The sequence below is a fragment of the Erigeron canadensis genome, chromosome 1 (genome assembly GCF_010389155.1).
Source record: "Erigeron canadensis isolate Cc75 chromosome 1, C_canadensis_v1, whole genome shotgun sequence".
NCBI classification, from domain to species: Eukaryota; Viridiplantae; Streptophyta; class Magnoliopsida; order Asterales; family Asteraceae; genus Erigeron; species Erigeron canadensis.
This window is the reverse complement of record NC_057761.1, coordinates 38,058,140-38,074,963: the sequence shown is the minus strand read 5'-3', so window position 1 is coordinate 38,074,963 and position 16,824 is coordinate 38,058,140. Positions and strand designations below refer to the sequence as shown.

The 16,824-nt window shown below is 33.9% G+C and overlaps 2 protein-coding genes across 3 annotated transcripts; one reads left to right on the top strand and one right to left on the bottom strand.

Moving 5' to 3' along the window:
- Positions 1–1,899: 1,899 nt before the first annotated feature.
- LOC122585282 (transmembrane 9 superfamily member 3-like) lies at positions 1,900–7,423 on the bottom strand. 2 transcript variants are annotated; one of them, XM_043757403.1, is made up of 9 exons: positions 7,231–7,423; positions 4,858–5,016; positions 4,703–4,743; positions 4,016–4,598; positions 3,717–3,863; positions 3,470–3,626; positions 2,889–3,373; positions 2,394–2,616; positions 1,900–2,195 (listed from the first exon to the last, which is right to left on the bottom strand). In XM_043757403.1, exons 2-8 carry the CDS (start codon positions 5,004–5,006, stop codon positions 2,397–2,399), a joined length of 1,782 nt encoding a protein of 593 aa, XP_043613338.1. In that variant the 5' UTR covers positions 5,007–5,016; positions 7,231–7,423; the 3' UTR covers positions 1,900–2,195; positions 2,394–2,396. The 2 variants fall into 2 exon arrangements, with proteins under 2 accessions (XP_043613338.1, XP_043613339.1); XM_043757404.1 differs by having other exon boundaries at positions 7,257–7,423.
- Positions 7,424–15,068: 7,645 nt separating this feature from the next.
- LOC122591809 lies at positions 15,069–15,803 on the top strand. The gene has a single exon (XM_043764045.1). The coding sequence runs from the start codon at positions 15,069–15,071 to the stop codon at positions 15,801–15,803; it is 735 nt and encodes a 244-aa protein (XP_043619980.1).
- Positions 15,804–16,824: the final 1,021 nt, after the last annotated feature.

Here is a 16,824-nt window from a genome sequence, read left to right as displayed (position 1 = left end):
TAGCTATATAGATTGTACTATAAAGAAACTCGAATATGTCTCATACATGATTTGTAAGTATGAAATAAATTGTGGTTAAACTAAACCGATAATCGAAACTAAGTTATAATAAACATTAATAATAAATATAATATATATTTACTTAAAGTTTGGATTTACCTTAAATTTTTAAAATCACATCAAAACAGAAAATTGTAAGCATAGAGGATGACGGCAAATAGCCTTGTGATTTCAGATCGTAAACTCAATTTTTTTTGAATTTTTCATGTTATTAAAACTTGTTATAAGTAATATAAGTTGAAGGATTGAAAAAAAAAAGACTAATGAGAAGACGATCAATCAAATAAGGTTATAATGTGTCTTGTATCTATAAGCTAGGAGTTAAAGTTTAATTCTAAGTCTAATTAGGAAATTGAATCTGTATACAATTAAAAAAAGTTAATTTAATAAAATTATTAAATTAAAAAGACATGTGTCGATCAAGGATTACGCCACATGACGTTCTAAGAATATCTCAATCATGTTTTAGTTTATTGGTAGATTTATATAGAATTACACTCCGGTAAGAACACTCTTACAATAATAAACGGTGAGAACACTTAAAAACATCACTTTTTTGCATTAAAAGTCCATAAAACTAACATAGTGCATAATTAATTATCATTATCTAAGGGGGTGTTTGGTATGATGGAATGGAAATGGGAGAAAGGGAATGGGAAAGACTTCTCTTGTTTGTTTGCAATGGAGAAAGGGGAATCGATTTCATTCTCTCCATTCTCTACAAATTGTAGAGAATGGGTGAGAATGGATTTTTTTAAAAAAGATTTTATATGTAATAAATGTATTATTATTTAAAATTTATTTTTTTTATATATCCATTCTCTGTGGGTACCAAACAACGAAATCCATTCTCTTTCCAAATACTCATTCTCTTTCTCACTATTTCCATTCTCTATTACATTTCCATTATCTATGATTCCTTCCTACCAAACACTCCCTAAGTGTTTAACAATACATTGATCCGTCAAAATCGAAAAAATCACGTTTTTTGTTGGATGTATCATTTTGATGAATATGCATCCAAAATGGATGCATAAAACAAAAAACAAGATTTTCTCGATTTTGACGGATCAATGTGTTGTTAAACACTTAAATAATGATAATTAGTTATACACTATGTTAGCTTTATGGACTTTTAATGCATCAAAATGTAGTTTTTAAGTGTTCTCACCGTGTTCTTATTTTAAAACTGTTCTTATTTAATGCATCAAAACATTTAAAATGATTTGGATGAATTTTTTTATTTAATTGAAGAAAGTAAAAAGTGAAGAAAATATGTAGTCCAAAATTATTCTCGTGTTTTTTTTTTTTATGTGTGAGTTAAAAACGCTACTTAAAATATATCTAAACTTGAGTAATTGGGACTCAGGGTGGAAAAAGGATAAATGGACTTAATGGAGTGTTGCCAACACTTACGTAATTTACCAAAACATGAATAATTTCCCTCTTTTTCCATTTTAATAGCAAACAATTTTTATCTTAACTTTCTTTTATCTTAATTTTATTTTATCTTAATATATACTACTCCTAAAACTTAACTAATTATTTATTAACCAATCGAAGAATAGTATGCTTATGTATTTAATTAACTTTTTTTTAAAGTGACATACTAGCCAGCATTCAAGATATCAGGGTAGCATCCAAATAGGGTGGCAACTGCCTTTGGTGACTACTACTATTACTCTTTAGTTTATACCCTAAGCAGTACAGTGGTTTAATCACTTTTAAGTTGAAGTTTTGCAGGCATCTTTACCCTTTACTTGGGTCAAAATCTGGTCAAATATATATATAGTTTGTCTGTTGGTTAAATATGGCACTCACTCTCATACCAGCAGAATATATTCACAATTTTTAGTCGAATAACTTTAACTCCACACAAATTTGTAGTTACATGTTTGTGAACTATGCATACTTACAAATTTGCAAAAGAATCAAAAGGAAACGTGCAGCAAATGTATTTGTGCATAAAAGTAAATTACATCGTTACGAGCTTTCTGTCTTTGATTTATTGCTTCTGTCAATCTAGACCCACTTTTCAGTTATCATCAGTTGAATCTGATGGAACAATGGTACCCGCTAATGATGGGTTCATTTGAATACGTGATGAAGGGGTTTCTAATGAGATGGTGACTTACCTGAGATGCAATGAGTATTAGAATGAAAAATCTGTGGAAAGAAAATATTTAACCACTAGAACAGTCGAAGCCTGGTGAATGATATAAGGACATGTTGTGTTTTCAAATAGATATAGATAAAAGGTGGATGTATTGTGCAGTATAGCCACCACATAACCAACGCAAAGATATCAAAAGAGATTGTATGTCAAAATATACCTGCTAATCGCATTTTATTGCTGCATACAGATAACGAACAAAGAGCAATGATGCACGAAAACCCACAGTTCCAAGTACAAGGAAGATGCCATAGGAGACACAAGCCATGTAGCCAAAGAAATATGAGATTTGCATGAAACCATTCATGTCTGATCTGAAGAAATAATAAAAGATGCAATAACCATATATAAACAATCCTGTAGATCCACCACAGAAAAATGACCTGTACATAAAAAAAAACAATCTTTATTAGCCCATATACAATCCCTGTTTGTTTTTTTTTTTTTATAAAAAAAAGAGGTTTGCTTGAACTAACGAAAACCAATTCATAGTCACCAGTACAGCAGTACAGGTATGTGAATGTAAAACATTACATTGAATAAAGTAAAGCAAAAATCAGGGAGATCCACAAGTAAAGTCAGTGTTTGACCCAAGAAGTCAATCATAGAATACAATATAGATCAAAGTCATAAACATGCCAACTTATTAACATACCTCCACCACCATTCATGATCTTCAGCAGCAAGCTGAAAGTATGTCAGCACTATTGACATTAACGCAGTTATGATCAAAAGCAGAACGAATACTACCAAGAGAATGCTGTAAAGTGTGTAAATGCGATAGCCCCAAACAGTTGCAAATATGTAGTAAAGCTGGACATATATGACACTAAATGGCAGAAATCCTGCTAGGACCATCTGAGGGACCAGGCCCCTGTACCAACGTTGCCGAGGAACCTCTTTAGGACATTTAGTGGTTCTGCAAGGAGCTTGGAAATCAGGCGTCATATGTTTCCCAACAAACCCTCCTAGGAGAAGCAACGGTGATGCTATAAACACCAATATAAGAGACAATACGACAGTCGCCGCCAATGGCAGTGCAACGGTTGTTCCATAAGAGATGGCAACACTATTTAGAAAACAAAATGCGAGAAACAGAGGCCCGAAATATAACCCTCCTGTCGCCAATAGGTTATTCATCTGTGAATAAAAATAAAAAAAAGACACACTATGTATTTAGAAGTTCCAAATTTGTATATATGATGATTGACAAGATGCATTGATAACTTTACCTACCCAGGTGGTTCCTTCGAGTTGAGAATAAAAAGAAACAGATGTATATCCTGCGACCACATTAGTAACTGCATATACAATGACAAGTGCATTCCAGAATGCTCCTCGAAGATACGGAGGAAAAAAGCCTAGGAGACCCAGAACAAGCATCGACACAATGCTGCAAATGTGATGGAATGGGGATATAAAACTAATTTTGGAAACCTCAAAATTAAAATATAGGAGAAAAAGAATCTAAGTGAACACTAACAGTACAAGTAACTGGCTGCCGGAACCAAGAGCGGCGGCAAATAAGGACTTATGTTTTGGGAATCTAAATACATCACCATGGATGTTCTTCCATCCCGTCTCTTCTTGATTGTCTGCCACTTGATTCTCTTCCACATCGTTAGAGTACCTTTCATTATTTAGGCAATCGGGGAAACAGGAAAGGGAATATAAAGTGTATTAGATTAACATAGAGGACTAAAAAAGATTACCAATTTCTCTTCAGAAAATAAAATAAATAAGATGACCAATGCAAATCTATGTTTGTTATAGAACAAATACTTGGAAATGTCTTTGCGGAGGACTAGCACGTAAAATGTCAGCACGCAGATGATCAGAATGAGGAGTGTGACAAATGAGTTTGCAATCGAGGCACGATGTATAATGTGGTCTGGTATAAAGGTAGAACCGATGTCTTTATCCATTCTTTTATCAAAAGATTGTTGTGTTACCAACCACTTAACAGAGTACCTAAAGTCCACAACAACTTCCTTGTCCTCTGTAACGTTTGCCAAATAATTATGATGCATTAGTAAACGGACCTCTATTACACGATCCTTATTGTAATAAACTTCAAACTCAAAATGCTTGAACAAGAAGTATTGGTTCCTGATCTTTGCATCTGTATAATCCCTTTCCGTAGTTCCAATGAAACCCCAAATAGGCAAGTCGTCATAATACAGCTGTATAAAGTAATCCTTTTCTATCACACTCCTGAACTGAGAAACATCTTTTTTGCTTAACGTCTTATTGCATAACACTTCAAAATCTTTTTCATCAAGAAATTTGAGTTTATATGGAGCTGAAATAAGACGATCACCGTTTAGCATCTCACCTAGATTAAGCTTCTTCTCGGCTAAGGTATCTATTATTCAATAAACAATATCCAAATATTAATAAGTCGCCAGGAGTGTTAAACATAACGTAAAAAAAAAAACAAATACGAATATATCATAAAATATATAGTACCTGGTGAACAAAAGGGAAGATCATAAAAAGCATAAGTTTCACTGCCAACAAATCAAAAACTTAAAAAAGTGGATATACAATTATACACAGAAAACAACAATGAGATCGACATGATAGTTTAAGTCCAATAATCATATAAAGCAAATGTGACTAACCTAGGATTAGAATATGGGCCAACTTTGTTGACATAAAAGGGGACTATATCTCCATTACTGTAACGATGATTAGAGGCATCTGATTCTACTTGGTTTCCAAGGACGATTAATAGAAGAATGATAAAATGGATTTTCGGTAATCCTAACATCTCTGACGGTCTGAAGAACAAAAGTGTATGGGAAGATATAAGAAATCAAAAACTTTTGAATTCCAGTGTATAAATATAGTGTAACAAAATCAAACTCATATACACATAATATATATATATATATAATATATATATAGGGGAAAGATAAAAAAGTCCAAAAAAGAACATTGATTTTCGTAACTTACACACCACCATCATCATCTACTACGATATACAAGACTTTTTTGTAAAAACACTGACTTTCCGGCGACGGGCCCACAGAAAAATCATGTGTAAGTTAACTTACACACATACATATATATAGGGGTGAGATATTTTGAGACCACCTCTGATTTTAGGACCAACTAGGACCATTGATTTTTGTACACCATCATCATCTACTACGATATACAAGACTTTTTTGTAAAAACACTAAGACTTTCCGGCGACGGGCCCACCAGAAAATCATGTGTAACACATGATTTTCTGGTGGGCCCGTCGCCGGAAAGTCTTAGTGTTTTTACAAAAAAGTCTTGTATATCGTAGTAGATGATGATGGTGGTGTGTAAGTAACGAAAATCAATGGTCCTTTTTTGGACTTTTTTTAGTTGGTCTCAAATTATCTTTCCCCTATATATATATATATATATATATATAGGAAAGTTATTTTTAGTACAAGGGTTTGAAAAAGTACAAAAGTACAAGGTATTTTCTCTTTTTTTCTTGTTTCTTCCTTCCATCTCTGACCACCACCACCACCACCATGATCCTCCGGCGACGGTGACCATCTCCGGCGAGACTTACACATGTGTAAGTAACTTACACATGTGTAAGTACAATTTTTGTTAGGTAGATCACCCATCACCGGTCATCCCCTATGACCTATCACCCTTTATGACCTATCACCCCCACCAGCTTTGGTTTATGAATATCCTTAAGGGTGAAGCCCGCTCCGAATCATAATTTTTATTCAACCTACACATGTGTATGTTGTACTTACACGTGTGTAAGTCTCACCGGAGATGGTCGTCGTCACCGGAGGATCGTGGTGGTTGTCGAAAATGGTGGTGGTGGTCGGAGATGGAAGGAAGAAGGAAGAAGACAGAGGAAATACCTTGTACTTTTGTATTTTTTCAAACCCTTGTACTACAAATAACCCACCCCTATATATATATATATGGGGGAAGTGAGTATGGGGTTGTCCCCCATCTAAGCTTAGATGGGGAACCCCTCACAATTTGTTTTTTTAATCCATGAATATCATGGGGGGCCCATCATTTGTTTAAAATACAAATATTATTATAATATTTGTGTGTGAGGGTTTCCCATCTAAGCTTAGATGGGGAACAACCCCATACTCACTTTTCCCTATATATATATATATATATATATGTAGAATAACATATTCACAGTGAGGCATTGTGATTTGTGAACCTCTGCTCATCAAATGAAACCCGGATCTCTTATGAGACATTGAGACCATGAGCACGTCTCATCACTAGCCATCTATATAGGGTAACACTCCAATGAGAACACCCTTAAAATGAGAACACGGTGAGAACACTTATCATTTTGGTGTATTAAAAGTCCATAAATCTAACATAGTGTATAACCAATTATCATTATTTAAGTGTTTAACAACACACTGATCTGTCAAAATCGAAAAAATCAAGTTTTTTGTTGGATGCATCCATTTTGATGAATATGCATCCAAGATGGATGCACAAAACAAAAAACATGATTTTCTCGATTTTGACAGATCAATGTGTTGTTAAATACTTAAATAAGATAGTGTATAACTAATTATCATTATTTAAGTGTTTAACAATACACTGATCCGTCAAAATCGAAAAAATCACGTTTTTTGTTGGATGCATCCATTTTGATGAATATGCATCCAAGATAGATGCACAAAACAAAAAAACATGATTTTCTCGATTTTGAGAGATCAATAAGTTGTTAAATACTTAAATATGTAGTTTTATGTACTTTAAAATCAAAATGAAATTTCTAAGTGTTCTCACCGTGTTCGTTCTTATTTTAAGGGTGTTCTTATTTGATTGGCGCCCATTATATGTATATACTCGTATATAATTGGGTTGGGACTCACTAAACTATAACTAACCTATTCTTTTTACTAAGCTACTTTAATCAGTAACGACTTACTGAAAACAGGAAGGAAGCAATTCAAATTCAAAGGGCAAAGTAGTAAATGATACACAGAATAATAAGCGAAAGATAGAACCTTTAATCTGCGATGAGATGACTGACCTCGATCAGCTGGTTGCAATGGCGGAAAAAACACCTCCTCTTGAAATGTGGGATGTAGCAGTCTACTCTTGGGAATACAGATGAGTTTGACTTTGACTGTAACGTTGACTTTGAACCATCCCGTTTGGAGTTGGAGATCCAGATAGGGTATACCAAGAGGCCAGATGTAACTTTAACTTTGTCTAAATATCAAAAATTTACTTAGTAATGTTTACTTACACAATGTACCTCTATCTCTAATCTAACTTTGTTTAAATATCGAAAATTTACTTGTAATGATTAAACAAATCTAATAAATAGCCTAATAATAACCATAAATATAACATGACAAGTATAATTTACAGTTTCTTTTTTCAATTTTTTTGGGTTTATCATCTTATTATCTTATTATTAAGTGAATTATTAGATTTATTTATTAAGTTCATTTTTTTTTCAATTTTATAGAAAATGTTTGATGTGACTAGAGAAATAAAGTAGACAAAGAGAAGTAGAGTAGTAGACATGAGCAAATGAAGCTAGCTCAACTGGTAGATACATTCTTGGTTTTTCTTACGAGTCTTGGTTTGACTATTATAAATGACAAGTCTGTGGGTTTTTTCCTTGAATCACTTGTAACGTCTTATGGTCTACATCTCGTAGTCTAGAGTACGTGCAGGGTTTCACCATTAAACGGTGAGGTGTTCTCTGATGTCGAATACCGATTAACTGTTAAAAAAAAAGTAGACATGAGACAAAATTAATGGTAGAAATTAAATAAAGAACATTATGTGTAATACATATACCACCTCTGTAAGGTTTTGGATGCCGGTAAAATACCTCCAGTTAACTCTCATAGAATATGGATATTCCTAAAGATTGAACTCTCGTCATTTAAGACTTCTACTTTTGGCCCTAGACATCATAGGTGACGACGAGTAGCACTGGCTATTGTCACATTGGTAAAAGAAGAAATTATTTTCTAAGTTAATACCTTTATCTAATTATCTTTATCTTAATATCTAAAAAAGTAAATTTATAGAAAATATATCCTCTAATCATAGATAGCTTATTAACTTATGTTCCATATGTTATTGTCTTAAACGTTATTATACTAAAAATTGAGTAAAGCTTTGAAACTTTGGTGGAGCTATCCGGATTGCGTTTATTTGGCTAACATATGAACACATTGGCACAACCACATAAGAATGAGAATGGGTCGTGGTCTACTAACAAGACTATCTGGAGTAAGGTTATTATTTGAAGAGGAGAGTTACACTATGTGGTGCCATATAAACGTATTGAAAGCCTTTAGAAAAATCTGGAGTGAGACTACCTAACACGATGTGAGGACTTGCGTCATGTAACAGCCTAGGAATGTTATGGTGTGTGTAAAAGTTATTGAATATGTAAAAAATATAATGCCCTGTCGAGAAAAAGGGTAAATCACCATGTGACCCAATGTTCTAAGCGATAATATGAAGAGGTGTATGCACGTTGATTTGGCACAGTACGTGTTTTTGGCAGTACGTACTCGTATTGCTACACACTTGCACATACATTGTGTCTTCAAATTTCTACTGGCTACGTCTCAACGTAGCTTTGTATATCAATCATCATTGCGTAGCTTTGTATTTCTGAACTTGATATATACATACACACAATGGATATTTGAATTTATCTTGTACTTTTTTAGTAGATACCTTATCATTTAGTAATTTATTTCAAATTATGTTTTATATGAGACATCTCTTATGATACAAACATTTTTATCTTTATATTAAGATAGTGAGAGTTTCTAAAAGAACTACCGGTCATTTTGTACCGAATGAAGATCCAACCTTTGACTTGAGGCTTCAAAAGCAAAAAAAATTCACCTGATCCAACCTTACTCGCTCCTGAGACACATAATTAAAATCGTACATGCTAATTCAATCCCACAAATTTAAGTACACAAATAGTCGTCAAAAGTAATACCTTGCAAGATATCTATCATGAAGGTTGCAAAGGATCAATAAACACACACATATCCTTATTAGAAGACTCTTTCAAAAAAAAAAAAAAAGGTGAAAACATTAATAGAGGGAAATAATTGAATTATTCTCATTTCCATTTCCCTTTGCACACAAATTAGACCCCCCTAATATATGTATGTATATATGTATATTTTAAAACACGGTATTTCACACGCTCTCTTACTCGTTAAGGATTAAAATCTGATACACGTATTCCACAGACACTACTACTTAAAAACCACTCGTCGGCACTTGCTGAGCTCTCATTCCACCCTCCTTCCTTTTCCTTCTTTCCTTTCAACCGCCGGCACCGTCGTTATCCGCCACCTCACTCTTAATTTCTTCTAACACTACTACTCTTACTCGCCACTTATATAAACAAACACTTGTATACTTCAAACATGTCTACTACCACTACCACGGCAGCTTACCAACCACGAGCCCGTAGTCCTGTTGATCAAGAACGAGCACCAAGGTTGATTCCCGAAAGAGGGCAGGTGTTACGAGACGTGCTCAGGGCGGTTTTTTCGTGCTTTTGTCTTCCCCGCCAAGACAGACAGAGACCACGACACAGCCGCTCTAGAAAAGCTGCCTCTGTGTCTCCTATTTGTTCGTGAAGATGACGATGATGATGAGTCGATGATGTTGTTGTTTCGTGCCCACTAGGTAATTAAATTAATTTATTCATTTTGGCTATGATTTTTTATTAGTATTTTGTATAAGTTTTAATTTGTTATTTTTATCTTTTGTGATCAGTTGAAGAGTCTGATTTTTGTCACATTTTTTTTTTTTTACCTTTTTAGATTTTTCAGCTGTGACATGCTTTGTAACTTGATAATGATTTGAGTTCAATTAATTATTGAATACTATTTATATTACATAGTTATTATAACTCCTCTGTTTTATGCTATTGATCAATTTATTATGTTGTGGGCTACATCTTTTTTTTATCTATTTAAGAGTTGTACTTAATAAAGAAAAAAAAAACACAAATTTATTACCTTTTCTTATAGTACTCGTAAAAGATTTTGATGTATATATCTTTTTTATGAAGACTTTATATTTATTTTTAGAATTTAAGTAAGATTCATAGTAGCATTTTCTAATGTTTATATATGAACGCTTTTGACTTAAATTTGGCTCTAAATAATTACGACAACATTAATGTCAAAAAGAAGTACCATTTTTAAATATTAAAAAAGCACGTACTCCATGACTTATAAATAAATAAATAAAAATTCAATAGAAGAGGCTGACTGGTTCAAGAAAATAAAATATTGGGTATATGACTCACTAAGCTTTATAAGTCAAACACGTTTCTCGGATCATCCGTACAGTTGATCGACCCGACTTGGAATATAAAATATTACTACTACTTTCCAGCGAATATTAGATGCTTATAATGGTTTCGATTGTTGTTGGGCTAGGTCAAGTATTCAATTTGCTTTTATATATTTATTACTAGTGAATCAACCCGGGTTTAACCCGGGTATGCTAAATAAAATCTTAAAATCAAAAAATATATTTAATGTTTGTTATTGGTACATTGTAACTTTATATAAAACTATTAGCTAGCAGTGTTTGGTTTGGTTTTTAACTAAAACCGAAACCGAACCGTTATGATTCGGTTGAAAACTAAAACTATTGGGTTTCGGTTTTTTCGGTTTGTTTTTTTTCAGTTTGGGTCTATTTCAGTTCGGTTTTTCGGTTTTAGTCGGTTTTTACCACTTGTGGTTTGAGTTAAATTAAGCTTGAAAAGTTTATAAGTTTATACCCTATTCACCTTAATTAATTTAAACAAGTTTTCAAAACAATATTAGTAACAATAACACTACAACAATGACAACAAATTCATAAAAGTAAATCGTACAAACTTCAAACAAATATTGTTTATAACTATTTATATCTTTTACGCTTTGTTTAATTATACAATTATTAAAACAAATTAATTTTGTTGTGTATTTTCACTTAAAACATATAAATGATATTTTTATATACACCTAAAAATGCAAATATATATTAAAAATTAATAATAAAATGATATAAATATAAAATAAAGTAACAATATATATTTTTGGTTCGGTTCGGTTCGGTTTTTATGGTTCCATTTTTCATTCCGAACAAAAACCGAACCACAACTTTTGGTTTTTAGAAAACCAAAACCAGTGGTTTTCAGGTTTTTCGGTTCGGTTTTTTTGGTTTTGCTCACCCATAGCTAACACAATAATAATTTATAAAATAAGAATAACTATTTTCATTACGCAAATTAAAATAGACATTTTATTTGTAAATCCCTATTATAAATAAAACAAGATTGTTTTTCATAAGTATTTTTAGAAATTTCATATGACATCATAATTATATAAAATACTTTTTAAGATAAAATACAAGTTTGACACATCAAAAACTTTTTAAAAATACTTATGAAAAACAATGTTGTTTTATTTATAATAGGGATTTGTTTAAGGGAAAATGATCGCCGCTCTATTTATCTTAAATACTGTCATGTTAAAAAAAGTTATAAATTAAATCTATGAATTTAATAAAAATACATAACCAACTGAATTTTACATAATTTATCTCTAAATTTTACATAATCCCCCTGCTTACCTACTGCCAGCTTTACCTAAGTTTTCCCCATAAATGACAATTTCGAGCTGAGTCATATGTTTTTTTCATATAGCGAATTCCATAACAAATAATAACCTACGTCTTCATCATCAAGAGCATTTTAAGTATTTAGTTTGCTCATATTCACTTCACTTATAGTCTTCTACCTCTTTTTATCTATATTACTTTATAAAGATTATAGGCGGGTGTTGAAAAGAAGATATGCGAAAAGACAATTATACCCTTCTTTTATCAACATATTTAAACTCTCAATTAAAATTTATCTATATCTATACTTCTATACTACTTTATAATGATTATAGGTAGATGTTGAAAAGAAGAGATGCGAAATGACAATAATACCCTTCTTTTATCAACATATTTAAACTCCTAATTAAAATCTACTCTCACTTCACCTTCACTTTCTGACACTCTCTCACATATACACTGAACAAACCTCTCTAAAAAATTGCAATCACAACCACCGCAACCAACTTTTAACGTCGGAGTTACAAGACGTCTTATCAATGATATCCGTCGCAACGCGCGAGTACCATGCTAGTTGTTTCTAAAACTAAGTAGGTAATGAATTTGGTTCAATAATTTCCATTTCGACTTTAGTCTAATATTTATCACTCCATTATATCGCCAAGAATGAATAACATAAGTCTATTTGCATATTATGTTGACGCACTTTCAAGATCCCGTTTGATTCCGATAAGTCAAAAGCAATAGTTGACTAAATGATGCGTTTATCAATTTTTTAAAGGTAATAAATACCAAATGTTAGATAATCCATCGCAAATATTATTAAAAGAAATTACTAGTACTGAAGTAGTAAACTTCAAGACTTAAAAGAATAAGAAAAATAATTAAGATAAAGGTATACAAGTCTCAGATCGTCCATCGCAAATGTCTCAGCAAAATAAATACCAAATGTTAGATTTTTTTTTGAAAGTAAACTTTTATATCACACAACCCCGGCAAATTACCGGCGGTTTATATACAACAAACTATACAAACTTAAAATTACACCAATCTTCCCAAGTTATACCCTTATTCTTTGTGCGACTCCTAAACCACAAATACCCGAAAGACTTAATGTCTTGAATTATTCCAGTCACATCGCGCTTAATCATTTCAAACTTGATCTCGTTTCTCGCTTTCCAAATACTCCAGCAGCTTGTCATTATAATACCCTTGATGACCATCTTTTCAAGTTTGCTTTTTCCCTTAATTTCATGATATTCCAAAAGGTCTTTGACAGAGAAAATAAAGAAAGGAGGAGACTTACACCAATCACTTATATATTGCCACACTCTAGCCGCTATTATACACTCACAGAAAATATGCTCGACTGTCTCAATTCCTTCCCCACAGAAAACACATTCCGGATTATCAAAAAAGCAGTTTCTTGCTTGTAGAGCAGTCGATGTAGGTATCCGATCCATAACAGCTCTCCACATAAAAACGTTACATTTTTTTGGAACCCATTTACACCAATCGAAAACATACCTGTTGGTGAAATCTCTGTTACTTATGATCAGGTCCTTTACAATGCTAACCGACATCACCTTGTCTTTGGCGCCCATCCACACCCATTTATCTTGCATGTTCGACAGACCCGTACCATCCAGCAGGTTTACTAGGCTCGAAAGCTCACACAGTTCCTCCGAAGTGTACGAAGATCTGGTCCAATTCCAAGACCCATTAAAAGCCATCTCCTCCTGATTAAACCGATCAGCTGCACAAACCTTCTTATCCCTTTCTAGTTTAAACAGTAAAGGATACCTGATCATGAGAGCCTCGTCAACTGCCCATATATCAATCCAAAATTTGATATTCGTTCCCATCCCCAACTCGCCTTTCATCATCCTATCAATCCCTTTCCCTGTCACTTTAATCTCTTCCACACATTTAACTATATTACTCCAAGTACCAGGAAGGTATTTGTTATAAGGAACACTATGCCAACTTCTCTTGGTATCATGAATAGCGTCAATGACCTCTCTCCACAAACAATGCGCTTCATTCTTATACCGCCAAAACCATTTAGATAGAAGAGCCCGATTCATATCCCCGATTTTACACAGCCCTAAACCTCCCATCTTCACAGGAGAGGCAACTCTTTCCCATACTACCCAATGTATCTTTCTACCGGATTCAGAATTACCCCACAAAAACTTACGAGTTATGGCTTCCAATTTATCCACCACCATAACAGGGGCTTTATAAATCGAGAAGGAATACGTTGGAAGGCTTTCCATTACCGACTTGATAAGGGTAATTCTTCCAGCCATAGAGAGACTCGACGCCTTCCATTTGGAGAGTCTCGATTCAAATATATCAATCATGAAATTCCAATTAGCTTTCTTGTTCATATTGGCACCAACTAGAACTCCCAAATGTTTAAATGGGAGAAATCCAGCCGCACATTGCACGACTTTAGCCATATTGGTAACCTCGTCATTATTAACCCCAACCCCAAAAAGGTTTGATTTTCCTAGATGTATCTCCAAACCAGAGCACAGTTTGAAGATCCTTAGAATCCTCGCCGCATTTTTGAGATTCTCCAATGACCAATCTCCCAAAATCATGCAATCATCAGCATAAAGAAGGTGAGAGAGGACCTTCCTATTATTTCCAAATTCGACACCTTTAAACCTTCCAATATTCACAGCATTCTGGATCATAACTGTCAATGCTTCCATAACCAGGATAAAAAGAAAAGGTGCAAGTGGGTCACCCTGCCTCATACCCTTCTTACAATCAAATTCAAAGGTTGGAGACCCGTTAACAAGAACCGAAGATCTCGCAGATGACAAGATACCGAACACCCAATCACACCATTTATTTGGAAACCCCATCCATCTCATGACTGAAATAAGGAAATTCCAGTTAACATTATCATAAGCTTTGGCAAAATCAATTTTGAATGCAAACATCCTTTTATTTTTCTTCTTGGCCCAGTTGAAAACTTCATTAAGGATAAGCGGTCCATCAATAATATGTCTATCCCCCACAAATGCAGTTTGGTTGGCAGAAACAACCGACCCCACCACTTTCTTCAATCGGTTTGCAAGAATCTTCGATATCACTTTATTTATAACCCCAATCAAGTTTATTGGTCGATAATCATTTAGAGTTTCAAGAAACTCAGTGCACTGGTGTGTCTGAAGTTATTGTTAAACAATATTGGGGTAGAAAAGATATGGGTTGGGAGGCTGTGGAGCCGACAGGAAGGTCTGGGGGTTTAATTTGTGCTTGGGATCCGGGAGTGTTTTCAAAAATTAGTTGTGTGAAAGATAAGAATTTTATAATTGTGAAAGGGAAGGTCAAGGGGGTTGAGGATACTGTGAATGTGGTGAATGTGTATGCACCGCAGAAAATAAGAGATAAAAGAAAATTATGGGAGAGCTTAGTTAATGTGAAAAATGTCGATAAGGGGATGTGGATCGCAATGGGGGATTTTAATGCGGTGAGAAGTCCGGAAGAGAGAAAAGGGTCGAATTTTAACCTGGGTTGTGCTCGTGATTTCAATAATTTCATATATGAAGCCGACTTTCATGAATATGATATGAAAGGTGGAAGGTTTACTTTTATGAAGACAGATAATGGTAGAACAAAATTTAGCAAGATCGATAGATTTTTGGTCGGTAATGAGATACTGGAGAAATGGCCATTGGCGTGTAGTAGAGTGCTACCTAGATTATTCTCTGACCACTGCCCGATCCTATTCTCGTTTAAAGACTTGAATTTCGAGCCCAAGCCTTTTCGGGTCTTCAACTCTTGGTTAGATAAGATTGATTTTGAAGATGTTGTTACAAAAGCTTGGGGTGCGGCAGTTTCCTTCGGTCCTGCTGACATCAAGTTGATGATGAAATTCAAGTTCCTCAGAGATAGTTTGAAAAAGTGGAGGAACGAAGTTAAGGAGAAGGATGGATAAATGTAGAAAAGAGATGGAGGAGATTGAGATAGTGATGGAGGAGAACGAGCTCAATGAGGAAGAATGTTGGATTCGCATGGAATGTATTAGAAGGATAATGGAAATGGAGGAGTCAAAGGCAAAAGACCTTAAACAAAAATCGAGAGTTAAATGGGCCATTGACGGTGATGAGAACTCCCGATTCTTTCACGGCTTTATAAATAATAGGAAGTCTATTAATAGCATTCCGGGATTAATGATTGATGGGGTATGGGAGGAGAAGCCCAAATACATTAAAAAGCATATTTTGGGTTTTTTCCGAAATAAATTCTTTGAAGATCAGGTCATCAGACCGGTCTTTGACGACTGGTGAGGGGCTAAGTTAAGCAATGATGAAGCGAGCGGATTGATTGTGGCTTTTCAGGCAGGTGAGATTAAGAAGGCGGTGTTTGATTGCGGCGAGGACAAAGCCCCCGGACCCGACGGTTTCAATTTTCGTTTTATCAAAAGGTTCTGGTCGTTATTTGAACAGGATTTCGTGGCGGTTTTGAATGAGTTTCATACTCATGGTAAAATTAACAGAGGTTGTGGGTCTTCGTTCATCACTCTTATACCAAAGACCAAATGTTAGATAATCCATCGCAAAATAATGTCACAGTATGACTCAGCAAACCATAATGTCAAAACTCAAAAGCACATGTCTCAGATCGTCCGTGCAATTCATTCTATTCTTTTTTAGACTTTTCTTTCTATAGTAAACTTTTATAATTTATCCCTTAGTAATCCTATTCTTATTTCTATTTTTAGTTGCTAAATAAATGAGACATAAGTTCCATAAGATTATCATACGTGACCGAAATATTGTTTGAAAAGTTTAAAAGGTGGAACAGGATGGTAAGGAGTTGACAATTACTTAAATGGTGGAAGGTGGTAGGAAAAAATTTTAGAGCGGACAAAATTAAAACATTCATGGAATATAGATTTAAAAGGGGACAAAATATTTAAAAACAAAAAAAAAATAATTTAAATCCACAAAAAACTT

Bases quoted from the DNA above. Each gene is read 5' to 3' on its own strand.
- LOC122591809 (XM_043764045.1), top strand. From the start codon at position 15,069: ATGGGTTGGGAGGCTGTGGAGCCGACAGGAAGGTCTGGGGGTTTAATT.
- LOC122585282 (XM_043757403.1), bottom strand. From the start codon at position 5,006: ATGTTAGGATTACCGAAAATCCATTTTATCATTCTTCTATTAATCGTC. The intron at 3,864-4,015 runs GTATTTGTTCTA...AAATAATGAAAG, and splicing joins CTCCGCAAAGACATTTCCAA to GTACTCTAACGATGTGGAAG. The intron at 3,627-3,716 runs GTTAGTGTTCAC...TCACATTTGCAG, and splicing joins GGCAGCCAGTTACTTGTACT to CATTGTGTCGATGCTTGTTC.